The sequence below is a fragment of the Anas platyrhynchos genome, chromosome 2, assembly GCF_047663525.1.
Source record: "Anas platyrhynchos isolate ZD024472 breed Pekin duck chromosome 2, IASCAAS_PekinDuck_T2T, whole genome shotgun sequence".
NCBI classification, from domain to species: Eukaryota; Metazoa; Chordata; class Aves; order Anseriformes; family Anatidae; genus Anas; species Anas platyrhynchos.
Genome location: NC_092588.1, coordinates 155,385,451 through 155,400,195, shown reverse-complemented (window position 1 = coordinate 155,400,195; position 14,745 = coordinate 155,385,451). Strand labels below are relative to the sequence as shown.

The following is a 14,745-nucleotide window of genomic DNA, read 5'->3' as shown; positions in this document are numbered from 1 at the left end:
CAGCAGTTCAAAATTACTTTAACATATTAAATAATACATCTTTTCTCTTGGAAGAGCATATGATAGCCAAGTTTTTATGCTGCATTCACTCTATTTATACAGGTTTTCACTTTCAGTTGCTCCAAAAATGTCTAGTGCTGAAAAGTTGTTGACATGTTCATTCCTCCATTTGGGAGGCCAGTAATATTTCCTTAAACCACTAAAGTCTGGCTTATGGCATCAATATTTGCAAAGCCATTTGAGGGCTTCATAAAGGCACAACTGGAAAGTATTTTGCTATGTGGAGATACTGGGGGGGGAAGGCAAAGAATTCTACATAAAACACAATAAAGTACTGCCTTTTCCTGCTCACGGTTGCACTAGTTGACTTTAAAGGATCTGCTTTCATTTTTTACTGCACACCAAGAAAAGAAGGCACAGTTTATAAGCCTGAAAGGTAGATGGAACAAAAAGGACTTCACAAAGTCCAATTGCCCACAGGCAGTGGGACACTTCAGAGCCAGAAAGACTATCGGATTTTGTTATTTCCTATTGGTTTTTGGATGCCAAGTAAATAATGTGACATTAAAGGTTTAAAAACACTTAAGAGAAACATAGGATATATGGAAATCAATTTCATTGTGCTAAAATAAGAAAAGCTACAAAAAGGATATACGGAAAATGTTACTGCAAGTTACACAGAGCCTTACAGTTTCTAAGATTCCATCTGCCTTGTATTTTCCTATGGGAGTGAACTGCTGTCTTCCTGATGGCCTAAATAGGATATTCAAACAAAACCAAAGCTCATGTTAAAAGGACCACAATCACATTAAAGAGATATCAACATCGTATATGAACTGAATGATGAACCAAAGATTTTGTACTATTATTATTTAAATTACTTAAAGCAAACAAACAAGCAAGCAAGCAAGCAAACAGACAACCTCTTGCATAATAAGCTAATGTTAGGTATTCAACACATTCATCAATAAAACATTTACTTTAGCTGTGTTCTCTCAGTCTATCTAATATGAATTACAAGTTTCTCTATAGAGAAGGAGGATAAACGTAAGTTTAAGATGTTAAAGACAGTTTTTATTGCAGAAGAATATGAGAGAAATGACATTAAAACAGAAGCAACAGAACAGATGTACAATATCATCACAGAGGAAATATTTTATAAACGGAAAACATTCAAAATATCATTGGAAATATCTTTGAATTTGTTGCTTCTATTTTAGGTTTGAAGAAGAACTTCTGGGTCCAGAAGCTTGTAAGTTATTTTTCAGCTATCTTAGTTGAGCTAATAAAAGAAATAATTTCTTCTTGCAAAACCTAGCTCAGTTAAAAATATAGTGTAGGATTCAGTACAGTCAAAGCTAGCTAGCACAAAGCTAGATGTACTGTCTACAAGCAGCCTAATTGCTTATCATTAACTAAGCAACTTAGGCAGCTGCAGGAAAATGAAATTAATTCCAGCCATAATAGAATATCCTGCAGTATAAACCTGCAGGAGTAAATTTTTGCTTCTGGATCAATAGCTCTTGGTAGAGAGTTTGCAGGAATTCTAGCCTTGATGAAATCCACAAGGATATTTTACAGCAATTTCAGAGAGTTTGGTGATGTCCCAGTTACTGGGATAGAAGAAATGGCATTTTCCTTTTCTCCCTAAGCCATTTTAGACTATATAAATACATCTTAAGGAAGTTCCATTTGTGCACTACGTATATGTATAACAGACTGTATATGTATAACAGATACAATTATAGCAGTGTTGTGCATTCTCCTACTTACAATGCCACAACTGCTTTTTCATTGCCTCCTGCACGCCACAGTATGTCTGCAAGAGCCATGGTGAGGCATTTGGTCCTGTGCACTTCTGAAGGCTGAAGACAGCTGTGGTCCGGGAAATACAAGATACAGAGATCATCGCAGTGTGTACTGAGAAGTTTACTTATTAGACAGCAACGTGCCCCAGTTACAGTATGCACAGATTCACAGCAGTTTTTAACAATTGATATAAGGAAAAAACAAAAAACAAAAAACAAAAAAAACTTTTTTTTTTTTTTTTAATAAAGAGATTATTTAGGTGTTGTAAGGCTCCAGCATGTAACCTCAGAAAATTATCATTTATGAATCTCAATTGCTTCTATAGTCAAGAAAAAGAGTTAAGACAACTCTGAAGGCCAGTTCAAAAAATCATTTCAGTTGAACAGCAAGCCACTATGGTTACTGGAAAGATACACCAGGTGTATGACACAGTTGAAACCAAACTTTCTTTGAGGTTTACACATCTGAATGAGACACTATGAGAGCACTTACTGTGCACACAGCCTGAAGACTTCTCAATACTGGACTGAACAGGCGATAGGAGGGCTTGGCGCTGCTGTTCTGTATCTAAGGAGCTCTAAGTGGGGAGTTATAACTGAAGTGGCCAATGGAATGTGGTCTTTCTGGAACCATTCCTTGGAGTGAACCACCTTAAATCTCATTTTAGTCATCTAAGAAGGTACCTTGGATCTCACTGAAAATAATTACATACAGTAAATAGAGCTGTATCTAGAATTTTCTGCTTAGATTTCCAGTAAAACAAACTCTGGGCACAGTGGGTAGGTCTCTTCTGCAGTCAGAAGCAAAATGAGAATTTGAGGGAAATATAATTCATCTAGGTCAAGAGTTAACAGCAATCTGTTGCATTTGGGGGATCCAATTGAGCTCATATGACTCACAGTGATCGTTAGACTGCTGCTATGGGTATTTAAGCCAAGGAAATGAAAGCTTGCTGGTCTATGTCTATATGTTCTATGACAATAATCCTTTAATACAGGTGAATATTAGATGTGACACACACAATCTAAACTTGTAGAAGACTAATACTAAAAATGGTATCAGATGTACAAGTAGTGAATAATAATAAATAAATAAATAAATAAATTCTTATAATTAAGCTCAATGGATCGAAGTTAAGAAAGGACTAAATGAAGTATGAACAACAACTGGCACTGTTCATACACAGATCTATAATCATATACCGAAAACTAACCTACTAAAAGAAATAGTAACGGCTCTTTCAGAATACATATTTATAGCTGGTTAGGCAAAAATACAGTTACATGTACTTTAGAGAACAATACTGGACATGCAAAAAAATGGACAAGATAAGTTAGTACATCATTAAATCCATTATAAAAATGTTTGAATATTCTGTATTAGGATTGTTTTATACATTCATACATAATTTCTAGTTTATGAGGGTCTTCATAATTAATTTATTTTTTAAGCTTTGATTTCTTAACTGTTATTTTCAAATCTACACCATAATGTTCCTACTTAGCCGTAAACTTTAACTAAAATACCTTTTGCAGTAAACATTGTTCTTTACATTTTTTAAATAAGGTAAGTAAGATTCCAAAGTGATGACCTAAAATATTATCATAACTGACCCAGTATTGATCTGTGGAGTCCCACTGATTCTGATTCATTTACGTGCTTGGCTTGGAACATACACAATGATGTGCAAAACTATTGAAGTCTTAGTTGTATGTTGATCCCAGACACGTAAGCAATGATGCCAGCACCACATTTCCTACAAATTGCATTTTGTGAAGTCTTCCAGTACCTCCTGTTATTCTAAATTCCAAGTTGTGAATTGAGAAATAAACAACTTTGAAACCAAAACTCAGAAAACTAGCAGAAAAGTAGCACATCGGCGAATAAAACCCAACTTATATGAGCCTTTATATATTGCATGAAGAAGTAGACAACAGATCCATCTCCCTGTAAAACACAGCACTGAATTTTTCTCTACTGGTTTCAGGAATGGCAGTCTTTGAAATTCAGATATTATCAGTCATGGGAGATGACATCAAAACCTGTTCCCAGCATTTGAGTAAAAGATCTAATAACTGAAAGCCCAAACAAGAAACACCAAAGATCAAAAAAATTAAACACCCTTTCAATTTCAATGTCTGTCTTGAATATAATATGCATTTAGAAAATGTTTCCTTTCTGAAGGATGTGAGATATGGGAAATAATAGGTGACAGTTTTAAAGTAAAAAATAAAAAATAAATCACAGTTTTTTCTTATCTCTGCCTGTGTTCTAACACAGACATTGAAATTTATGGGATGCATAGCAATTAATTTATTTGTCTGAAGAGGTAGCAGAATAAGAAGGATACATGATAATTATTTCTAGAACTGTGAAGAAGTCTGAAGTCAAACACTTATTGTGAAGTGTCTAACACTTTGAAAATTTAGGTTAGAATTAAATAGGAATACTAATCCTCTAATTTCAAGCTCTGGGACTCCCCTTTCCTTCTGCTTGACTAAGAGTTTCTGCCCATGGCAAACACATCATAAGAAAAATATGCTTATCTTGTGAATAAAGCAGTCCATCTTGCTGTTCATTTTTAGGAGCCTGAAGCCTTTTAGCATTTCTGTGCATCAAGACAAGGAGCTCAGCTGCTCACCTGAAATTCCTTGGAGACTTTTGGCATACTTTAGCAGCATTTTTCATATACAAAATATGTAAAAACAAAATACTTTAAAACCATGTGCATAATTGGAGGAGAGAAAAAGGAGAGGCAAATACTGCGAAGTACACAGGATAGGTAGTAGCTGGCATGAGCTGGGGCACTTACAGGTTAAGCAATCTGGCCTATACCCACTTATTTGGGTGCTACATGTTTCCATGACATTTACCATTACTTCATCATGATGAAAGAGTAAAAAGTTAACAGCTTTAAGGGTGTAACTGAAGGGTGACCTGAGACTCAAGCGGCCCAAAGAGCAGATAATAAAAGGCTGTCTACTTCTGTGGAGATTCTTGGTCATAAAATCTAAACGTGTATTGATTTTCTGCCTTGAAAAATCTATCATCATTATAATCTGAGTTAGAATAATTGTTGTACTGCTAGCTAATTTTTGCACCAATCAGCAGGTGATTTCTGAATTGATATATTACTAGTTGGAAAATATTTGCAAAGTTTTAATAGTTTCTCCCTGTACTGTTAGTAACTTTATTCCTCTATATCTCAAATGAATGATCTCTGTATTCCCTAAAAAAAATAAAAAATAAAAAATAAAAATGTGCAAATACTCATTGACTGAATTCTTGAGAAAATTCTCAAACTATTGGCATGACTTTTAAGATATTTTGTAAGCATTGTTAGTTAATTTTAAACGTCTGCTCTTAAATGTAGGCTATGTAGGTGGATTACAGACAGATGTGATGTTCTGAAAGTACTGAATGGAAAAAGGAAGAGGAACTAAACTACATAATATTATAGAATTAACATGTTATTACACTCTGAATATGTATCATAGCACTGAATCCATCTCTTTACCAGTCTATTCTAATTATCCTGAAGTGACTTTAAAGAACAACTAATTTTGAAGTGAGGAATTCATAGCATCTCATTTGCTTGGACCCTTTTCTTGAGGTCAGTGTTGCTAATACCTAACAACAACAACAGTAGCAGACATTGTAAAACTTTCAATATTTTATTTAGATTTTGAGCCTGATTCTCAACGTTTCTAATGCCTTACGTTGAGGCATCTCATTTCAGGACTGCCTACCAACTACTACTTCTGGACTTGTGCACCTGTGCAGGCCTCTTAGGCCCTGGTAATCTTTCAATTAATTGTCACCTCCCATCCTTAGTGCTAAAACAGATAATGATTTCCATTACTGATAAAAATAGCCCAAGCAATTAATTTACATCAAGTGTCAGACACCTAAAAGTAAAGAAAAGTCAACAGAGACCCTATTAACTTTCCAAAATAGTTCCAATCAGAAAAGGTGGGCATTCAAGGCCAAATTTTTACATATCACAGAATCACACAGAATCACAGAATCTCTAGGTTGGAAGAGACCTCAAGATCATCGAGTCCAACCTCTAACCTAACACTAACAGTACCCCCTAAACCATATCCCTAAGTTCTACATCTAAACGTCTTTTGAAGACTTCCAGGGATGGTGACTCCACCACCTCCCTGGGCAGCCCGTTCCAGTGCCTAACAACCCTTTCAGTAAAGAAATTCTTCCTAACATCTAACCTAAAACTCCCCTGGCGTAACTTTAGCCCATTCCCCCTCGTCCTGTCACCAGGCACATGGGAGAACAGACCAACCCCCACCTCACTACAGCCTCCTTTAATGTACTTAAGAAACTTTTTACATTCCAAGGTTGCTTTATGAAGTCCAAGTGAAATATCATCACAAAAGTTTTTCTGCTGACTAAATCACTGTCACTGTGTCACCCACAAAGAACAGGAGGTAGTGGCAATGTAAACCAGTAAAATACTGTTATTCATAATGAACGAACTGTACCTGTAAAGCGCAGGAAAGGTTTGTGATTTATTTATCTTTTTCTGTTTCTTAATGGACTTAATTGTTTACTGCAAAACAACAATCAAACAAACAAACAACAACAACAACAAAAAAACAACAAAAAAGGCAAACACAGCAGGTCTGTTCATAAAGTAATTTTTTACTCTTCTCCAACTTTCCATTGAATAAGTTCTGCTTGTGTAGCAAAGTGACAAACGTAGGAATATTGTCAGAATAGCAGTATAAGCAATCTTCCTTAATGCTAACATTACTTAAAATTATTTCTACAAAGTAAATGGAAAACTCATACAGAATTTAAATTCTGTTAAGTGTTTTACTATGAAAGACAAAACACAGCTGTAAGGAACAACAACAACAAAAAATAATCAAACTTTTAAATTTCATCCTTATTGAGATTCTCGGTGTCAAAAATTGCATGAATTTCATGGTCTTTCAAACCTTGATTACATTTCCATTGAAATCACATCTCTATGGAATCTCAAAGTTAAATAATTTTAATTGTCCACAATTCAAGCTGTTGGTAATTTCAAAAATAAAACACAAACCTTTAAATTTCTACAGTTAAAAGAGAAGTAAATGCAAAATTCACGAGCTACTTTAATTCTCTCTCAGAGACAAAGAAAAGCTCAATAAGTTCAAATTCAAAAAGGTTCCTGAGTGGTTGCATCACAGAAATACTTTTTTTCGCTTCTGTACAGAAAAGCCTTCTATTCTCAATTGACTTACCGAGCATCTTTATTCCTGTTACTGTCTCCAAAGATAAGCTGCTGTAGGACACATGCTTGAACTGCTGCCAGCACTCCACATGGGCCACCCTGAGGGAAATAGTAGGACACTTCATGAGCAAAACACTTTGCACTGTTTGATGCTAGAGAAAACTATTTTGCAAGCCATGTGTTTGTATTCAGGTTTAATCCATCCTTTCATCCCTCTTCCTATCCATGACTTTGCAATGCTCTCTGTTTTTTTGCAAGCCACTGAAAATCAGTATTGAAAATCAGTATATTATCAATAAAATCAGTAAACTGGTATTGTGTTTCCCATCTATTTTTCCTGAAAATAACTAGAACATGCCACACGGATACCTATAATATCAAAGGAATATTTTGTTTTTTTTTTTATGTCTGTTCTGTGATCATGCAAGCAAACAAAAGATCTCCTGATTCCTATTGAGCAAAAAACTACCTTCACGTTTAGCTAAAAAAACAAACAAAACAAAACAAAACCCACAATCTGACTGTTTTCTGAAGGGTGAAATTAAGCCTTTCCCTTTAAGCTCCTCTGAGGTCCATGCCTCCCCTCAAATTCCCACTTCCATCACTAAACAAATATTTCAGTTTTATGTATAGTCCTTTGCACTGGGGAGCTGTCTCACTGCAGAAGAGGAAGAAAATGAAAGAATTTGTATCTACAAAAAATCAATGTTGGAAAAATCACAATACCAAGACATACAATTTTAACATGAAACGTTATGGAAAATTGATTAATGGCCATTGTGACAGACTGTGGGATGGTGTAGCAATGCATTTCCTTCTCCTTTCATATTCCCTGCCACCCAGCCTATCTTATTCCATTGAATGACTGAGACGTGTTCCTATATGTTAACTGTATGGCAAGGGCAGCAGCACAAGTTGACCTGAGAAGGAAATGGTATGTCCTCTTCTCATCTAGAGTACATCATCCAACACAACTCTCCTTCCCTTGTCACTCAGTTGTCTCTCAGCCACCCTCTATTCTACTATTTGTTCCAGTAGTTTGTTGAGGAGACACAGAAAAGCCATCATTTGTCTGGAACACCTATGTGCAGATGGAGCAGGCTCAGCAGGTCATAAGACTAACATCATGGATACCACAACACCACATTTACCACATTGGTAGTGCTGTCAGTCACTGCAACTTAACAGAATCAACATAATAAATCCTACAGAAGCTCTCCCATGTGTCTGTCAGCACATGCTACCATTCCCACAAATGGTTTCATTCTTGACATTAAAGTCAATTACTTAAACTCAGGGCCGCCCTAAAATGACATCACATAGAAGCTGACATACCGATGCTAGCTTTGTCTGCCAAGGTGAAGTAAGATAAATAATGAGGATAAGAAAGCACAGAACACCCAGAAGATTCTCTGGAAAGTTTATGCTCAGATTTCAGCCTGTGTCAAATCTATGCTGCTGTTACCGTCCATAACATGACCCAGGATCACACTGCTTTCCCCGTGATTTCCTGCGTAGAGCACAGAATCACAGGCTGGTTGAGCTTGGAAGGGACCTCGAGAGGTCATACAGTTCAAGCCCCCCACTCAATAAGGGCTACATCGAGCATGCTGTCATGACACAATCACATAATAAAGGTCCTATAATCCAAAAATAAATTAGATATTGATACCTTCTATTTTCTCATTTATATTATACACATACTATTTCTCTATAGTTATCTACATATCTAATGAGTGAATTTTTTGAAATATATTAAGGAAAAAGTAAGGTTTACTTCAGCCCACCAAAAAGCCTCTCAGTCCAAATAAATAATAATAATAAAAAATAAAAAATACAGGAAACATTCTATATATGTTCTTATAGAACCACAAAAACCTAATGTAAGGATAGAATAAAAAAATCTTTCAGCTGAAATGAGTTTTGAAATGAATTTCACTATCTGAAATAAACACATTTATGCAGAACATTTTTTTTTACCATTTACTATTTACCAGAGCAGTATTACTGTCATAGTTCCTTTTGGAGTTTAAATTAGCATTTAATATCCTTTTTTTTTTTTTTTCACTAGGTTTTATTTAAACATAAACAGTTATCTTCTAAGATCATCAGCCTAATGAAATGCTTCACTAGACTACATAAATTCATTAAACATCTAAATTATGTTTATTAGCTCTTGTCCTTGCCCCAGATCCTCTCTTCCTCTCAATTCTTTATAGTAGTAGTACATCATAGTCTGTTCCTCTTAGGCTATTTGAAGATTTTCTGCATCAGAAGCCTGATGAATGTTTTGTAATGAGGAGTTTACTCCTTCCCATGTCTCCTTTGTACTGAAGATCTCAGATCCTTGCTCTTAAGAGAACCTGTGCATGGGTATCACAGGAGCATGTGAATAGTCACAGGGCAGGGAGGGGCATAAACGTTAAGCTGTAACTCAGGAGGATGCATTTTTCTATGGGATCTGCACATGGAGGCAGCTACACATCACATCCCTTGCATGAGATCCCTGGTCTGCCCCTATGTATCAGTCAGATTAGAATCCAGGCTGATCAGCTGCCTGCATAGGGTAAGATCCCTTTTAAAACATGTTAAACTTTCCCCTACAATTCCTTTTTCCCTTAATCTCCACCCTGACTTTATCTTGATATATCTCCTTTTATTCTTGTACCTTCGCTAGCTCTCAGCTGAAGTGGCTTGTCTTCCTCTGTACAAATAAGCCCCCCAACAAACCCCACCCCTTAGTACCACTTTCTGTAGCTACTTTTCATTTCCCTCAGAAATATTCTCTCCTTCTCAAGTCTCCTAACGTGACCTGACAAGGTGACATCATCAGCAATAGTAAAAGCAATAATAAGCAGCAATAGTAAAGAAAGAGAAGACTCTGAAAGACTTCTTTTTTTTCACTGCTGAAACACACAGCCTCTGTAAACTTGGTGTAAAAAGCAAAGATCTTTTTTTTTTTTTTCTTTTAAGGAAGCCATTTACGTTACCTTTTTTTGCACAATGCCATATTTTAACTGAGGTATGTTATTAAATGTAAAACTCTGTATTTTCCATTCTTCACTGAAGCAACAAAGACTGGAGCCAAACAAAAGATTTTTTAATTCCTATTAAAAAAAGAAAAGAAAGAAAAAGTTCTCATTTTAAAAATAAGTCCGAAACACGCTTATGTTTTCCTGCAGTAGTTTGTAGAAAAGAAAGGAGTGTGGCGGGGTAATGACTAACTCACTATAGCCACCCTTTTCTGTTTTATACTTAACCGTAAATAGCAACTCTCAAATGAAACAGAGTAATTTTTTCCTTTTCCTGCAATATTACTTCAACTCATAATGCTATGTGTTGCTCAGCATTAGGAAACTGTTTATGCAGATTGTCTGGGCAGTTTCCCATGAAGGCATTACAGAATAATGTCTTAAAGTAAACAGCTAGAAAAGCAAGGGTTACTAATGGTTTACGTTAGGGAGAAAAGGAGCCTGCTGGGCACTGTATGGAGAAAAGGCAGACTATTTGGCTCGTCAAAGTTGTTGGTATGAGACAAATGTTATTCAAAGGTTTGATTGCTCTACGTCTGTTAGCTTATCAGCCTATGCCAAATTCAGATCTTGGCCCTGAACAACTGCAGACCACTACTATTCAGGAACAGCTAAACTAAAGAAATTGTATTCATTCTAAAGGAAAACTGAGTAAATAAGAACTCGCTGCTTGGTGTTTGCATAGTTACTCATGTCTTTGATGTAGAAATGGAGTTGGAAGAAATCCTCATTATCTTTTTTTTTTTTATTGTCTGAACTGGGAGAGAAAAAATTAAAAGTACTTAATGTTTCCATGGCTGCTCAAAACAAGGAAGATAATCTAGGGAGAAACACTGATGAACCACTGTCAATTTAAAAGGCAGGTAAACAAGCACATGTAAAACTGACTAGGTGACTAGCGGCATTAATACAATAATACACACTTCTATAGTGAAAGCTGTTACCCATGGTTCAAGCGGCTGATGCGTTCTCACATGCTCTTCTAGTATTTTTCTGAATTTTGGTCAGGCATCCCTACATTACTTTTTACATTACTACATCTGAATACCACATAAGGACCGTACTCAGGAATGAATATAGCACATATTAAATCACACACATAACACAGATTAATCCATTGCAGCTTTGACTAACTTAGCAGAAATAATGTTTTCACACATCTATTTGTATATACCGTCAGTTAGTCTTACTTTTGCAAGCGAGATATCAATTGCCTTTGATACTGATACTTCTTGAAGCATATGCAGTGTTGAAAGATTCAGGTTCTTACTGACTTCTCCAGTTGTTGCTTCATCCTCAACATCAACTGAAAGTAAAAAAAAAAACACAAACAAACAACAACAACAAAAAAACACCATGTAATATGTTGGATGAAAAATTTCATGTCTGTTTCCCCAAGTAGGCTTTGTGTCAGGGGGTTATCAAAATGACAATTAACACTTCCTGTCATCTGTTTTTAGAAAAGAGAAAGTATAGATTTAGACAGAAAAGACAGATAAAAATACATAAGCCACCTTTTGTTTGACTAATTCTTAATGACTTCTTTACACAGTCTTAGGAAGAAGTTAATTAACCCAATAAGTTAATAGCAAATGCAATTACTCTGAATCAACTAAGAATTACAAAAGAAGCACTTCATATATATCTGGCTACATCTGCTCTAAAGAATAGGATGAAAGTCAAAATGAAGCTTGATGTACCTTACCTAATTCTAGGACATCTTTTGTCTGGTCTTCTTTATTCCAAGTAGGTGTTGGAGACTTCCTACATTAAAATTAACAAAAAAAAAAAAAAAAAAGCAAGTGTTCCCTTTAATACGAAAAGTGTTCTGGATAAACAAGAAGAAATAGGTCATATAGCTACACAAAAATACAAAGTTAAGTTATACATATATATATATAATATATATATATCCACACATATAGACACATAGGAAGAGAGAGAGAGAGGTAGTAAGAGATGCAAATAAATAAAAATTTATTAGTGGGTTTTTACGTTAGCTTTTAAAGTGTTCTGTACAAAAGAGTTCAGTCGCACTAATATTTTTGTATAAATAAATGATCTTAGAGCAAAAACATTTTCAGTGGAAGAAAGCTGAACTTCAGGAGTTCAGAAAGGCAGCCAACACAGCACAACACAATGCAATTGATTAAGGATTTCAGTCCTATTTCAACACTGATTTAATTTCATTTGTGTGATTTCAGTATTGGTCAGATCCTGCCAGCTCATAAAAGGGCAGATTCTATACTGCCCTGAATTTCATGAGGATATTAATGTATGTGGGACCGCCTCTGAGTTTAAAAGATCTGGGCATAAATGAAATTTGCATCTCTAATGGGAACCAGAATGAGGTTCAAGCTAGTTATTAAACTACTTTAAATATCCAAATAATGTAAGTGGGAATCAGTGTTAAATTGTCTTCCTTTACCAGGGTAATTTTTCATCCACTGATAGGCAACAATTATTCAACTAACCTTGTGGTTTGTCTACTACATAAATGACAAGTTAAAAAATGATATAAACAACTACTAAAAGAACTAAGAACTTCAACTTGGCTGTGAAGCCAGAACTTAAATAGAAAGTTAGATTTTCAGAGGTAGGATGGATTTCTTCCTCCTGTGAAATTCAAACCAAAATGAATTCAGAACTGAGAAAAAGTTTCAAATGGTTGTAAAAAAATGGAGCAATACTGTATCATTGGTCTTTGCTTCGGAAAAAAAAGTCTTGCAATGACAGTCCTTTCAAAAATAGTATGGAATAATTTCCTCAGCAACATTCCTTGTATGCATGATATTATTATAGCAACAACTGCTGTCATATCACATACTTTCCATTAATTAATTTCCTTTTACAGTGTGTGAAAGATGAATGAAAACAGAACACACACATATCACACTCATGACTTTTCTAGTTTAAAACCACTTTTTTTTAAGTGGTTTAAATAGTACTATTCTCACAGTCTTTGATACTATATAAAAATAAAAATAAAAATCTCTTTCTCTATAAACAAGTTAAAGGATTTATACAATGAAATTTGCATGGACATGATTAACAAAAGTGAAAATAAATGAATCACCACATTACGAGGGATTCAAGGTAAAAAGAAATCAGATGCCCAACAGATTAGCATAAATGAGAGAATTGAGAGCAAATTTGTACAGTGCTATAAGTAGTACTGAAATCCTACTGAACAAAATAGTACTTTTGTTGTGTTATAGAGTTTAATAAAGTTGTCTCTGATATATCTTAAAATACAAACAGAACTCCCCTTGTTTTCTTCTAATGCTGGATTTCTGCTCAGATTTCTTTCTGCTAGTTACTCACTATTATTTTCATCTCTCCTGATCAGGAGAGGGGTCTCAATGACACTGCATTTGCAAACAAAATGCTTTCAGCCAAGTACCAATGTCACTGAACTACACAAGCAGAACAAGCAGAATCTAAATTTTTGTTTTGTCTGAGACTGAAAACTATTATCTCATGCTTCCCAGAGAATAACGTGCTTCCTCTTAGGTCAACTCATTTGGGTCTAGTTTTGTAAAAACAGATCTCTTAGCACTCAAGAATGCAGTACTACTGTTTACAGCTGCCTAACCAGGTCCAGAGGGCACAGGATTTAGCACTGACCTGTACTAATCCATACTGTTTTTAATTATCACATTTCCTAACACGGGTCTGACCCACACCAATCACTATTCTTCCAAGCAGTGCCTAAACATAGCTCACAGAAGAGCACTCTCATTTTCAAGAGGCAGTACACAGCAGGTCTGGCTCCCTCTTTGGTCCACCAAAACCATTCCAGGAGGCTCTGTGATCTCAAATATCCCACGATGCCATCAGACCACGCACCAATACAAGTAGCATGCCCCTCATTTTCATCCCAGAGGATGCATACTTTTACAGAGGATGCATCAAGTAGTTGATATTATTTCAGATCTAGAATAACCCCACTTCAACAAGAACAACAATAAAACCAACAACAACCCACAAACAGGAAACAAATTTATATTTTACAGCAACAACAGGAGACCTGTAAGGGATCTAAAGCTAAATGCTGCATAATGTGAACACAACCAGGATTCAATGAGAAGATTCAAGAGAACTGTTCCTAGATCTATTTCATTTAGCAGTGCAGTTGTATCTATAGAGTTTCAATATAAAAGGAGGCAAAGCAAGGTGTAGTTAATCATCTTTTTATATCAGGAACAGCTTTCCTACTGTAACACCATTATTGTTAAGGAAGTCCATGACATATTAGAGAAGTTGCTCATCTTTTATTTATTTTTTACTGCTCTTTGCTACGTAGAAAGGCCAGGATTTAAATGCAAATTTAGCCAACATGGACAGGTGTATTGCAAAGAAGTGCAAATGTTGCTCTGGCAATCACAAATGCAAGGACAGGATCTACCTTTTGCTGTTGTTGTTTCTCCTGTGCATCTTTACATTCACTTACCCTTCACCTCTCTTTCATTTTTATTGCCACCATTAGTGTACTGAGCTCCTCACCAAAAATAAACTAAGCCACATAGTGAGACATAAAGCATAGATTTCCCACTTCATACATGGAAAAACTTAGGTTGATTAATTTGAAAGGATGATTTTCAAAATCACCTGCCTAGGTGTTGCTATAATTATTCTGTCATAGTTCAAAAGAGCCATAAGCAA

At 35.5% G+C, this 14,745-nt stretch overlaps 1 protein-coding gene across 6 annotated transcripts in view; it reads right to left on the bottom strand.

The window, feature by feature from the left end:
- Window positions 1-14,745, bottom strand: part of MINDY4 (MINDY lysine 48 deubiquitinase 4) — a 100,754-nt gene that overhangs the window by 60,394 nt on the left and 25,615 nt on the right. For all 6 annotated transcript variants that reach the window (XR_011807124.1, XR_011807125.1, XR_011807123.1 and 3 more), the window contains exons 6-11: window positions 11,786-11,844; window positions 11,271-11,386; window positions 10,039-10,155; window positions 7,059-7,147; window positions 1,774-1,875; window positions 690-753 (exon numbers count right to left, since the gene is read on the bottom strand). Coding sequence is in view for 3 of the 6 variants with exons in the window: in XM_027450345.3 (XP_027306146.3) it covers window positions 690-753; window positions 1,774-1,875; window positions 7,059-7,147; window positions 10,039-10,155; window positions 11,271-11,386; window positions 11,786-11,844 (547 nt within the window). In the remaining 3 variants the exon portion in view is untranslated. The remainder of the gene's footprint in view (window positions 1-689; window positions 754-1,773; window positions 1,876-7,058; window positions 7,148-10,038; window positions 10,156-11,270; window positions 11,387-11,785; window positions 11,845-14,745) is intronic.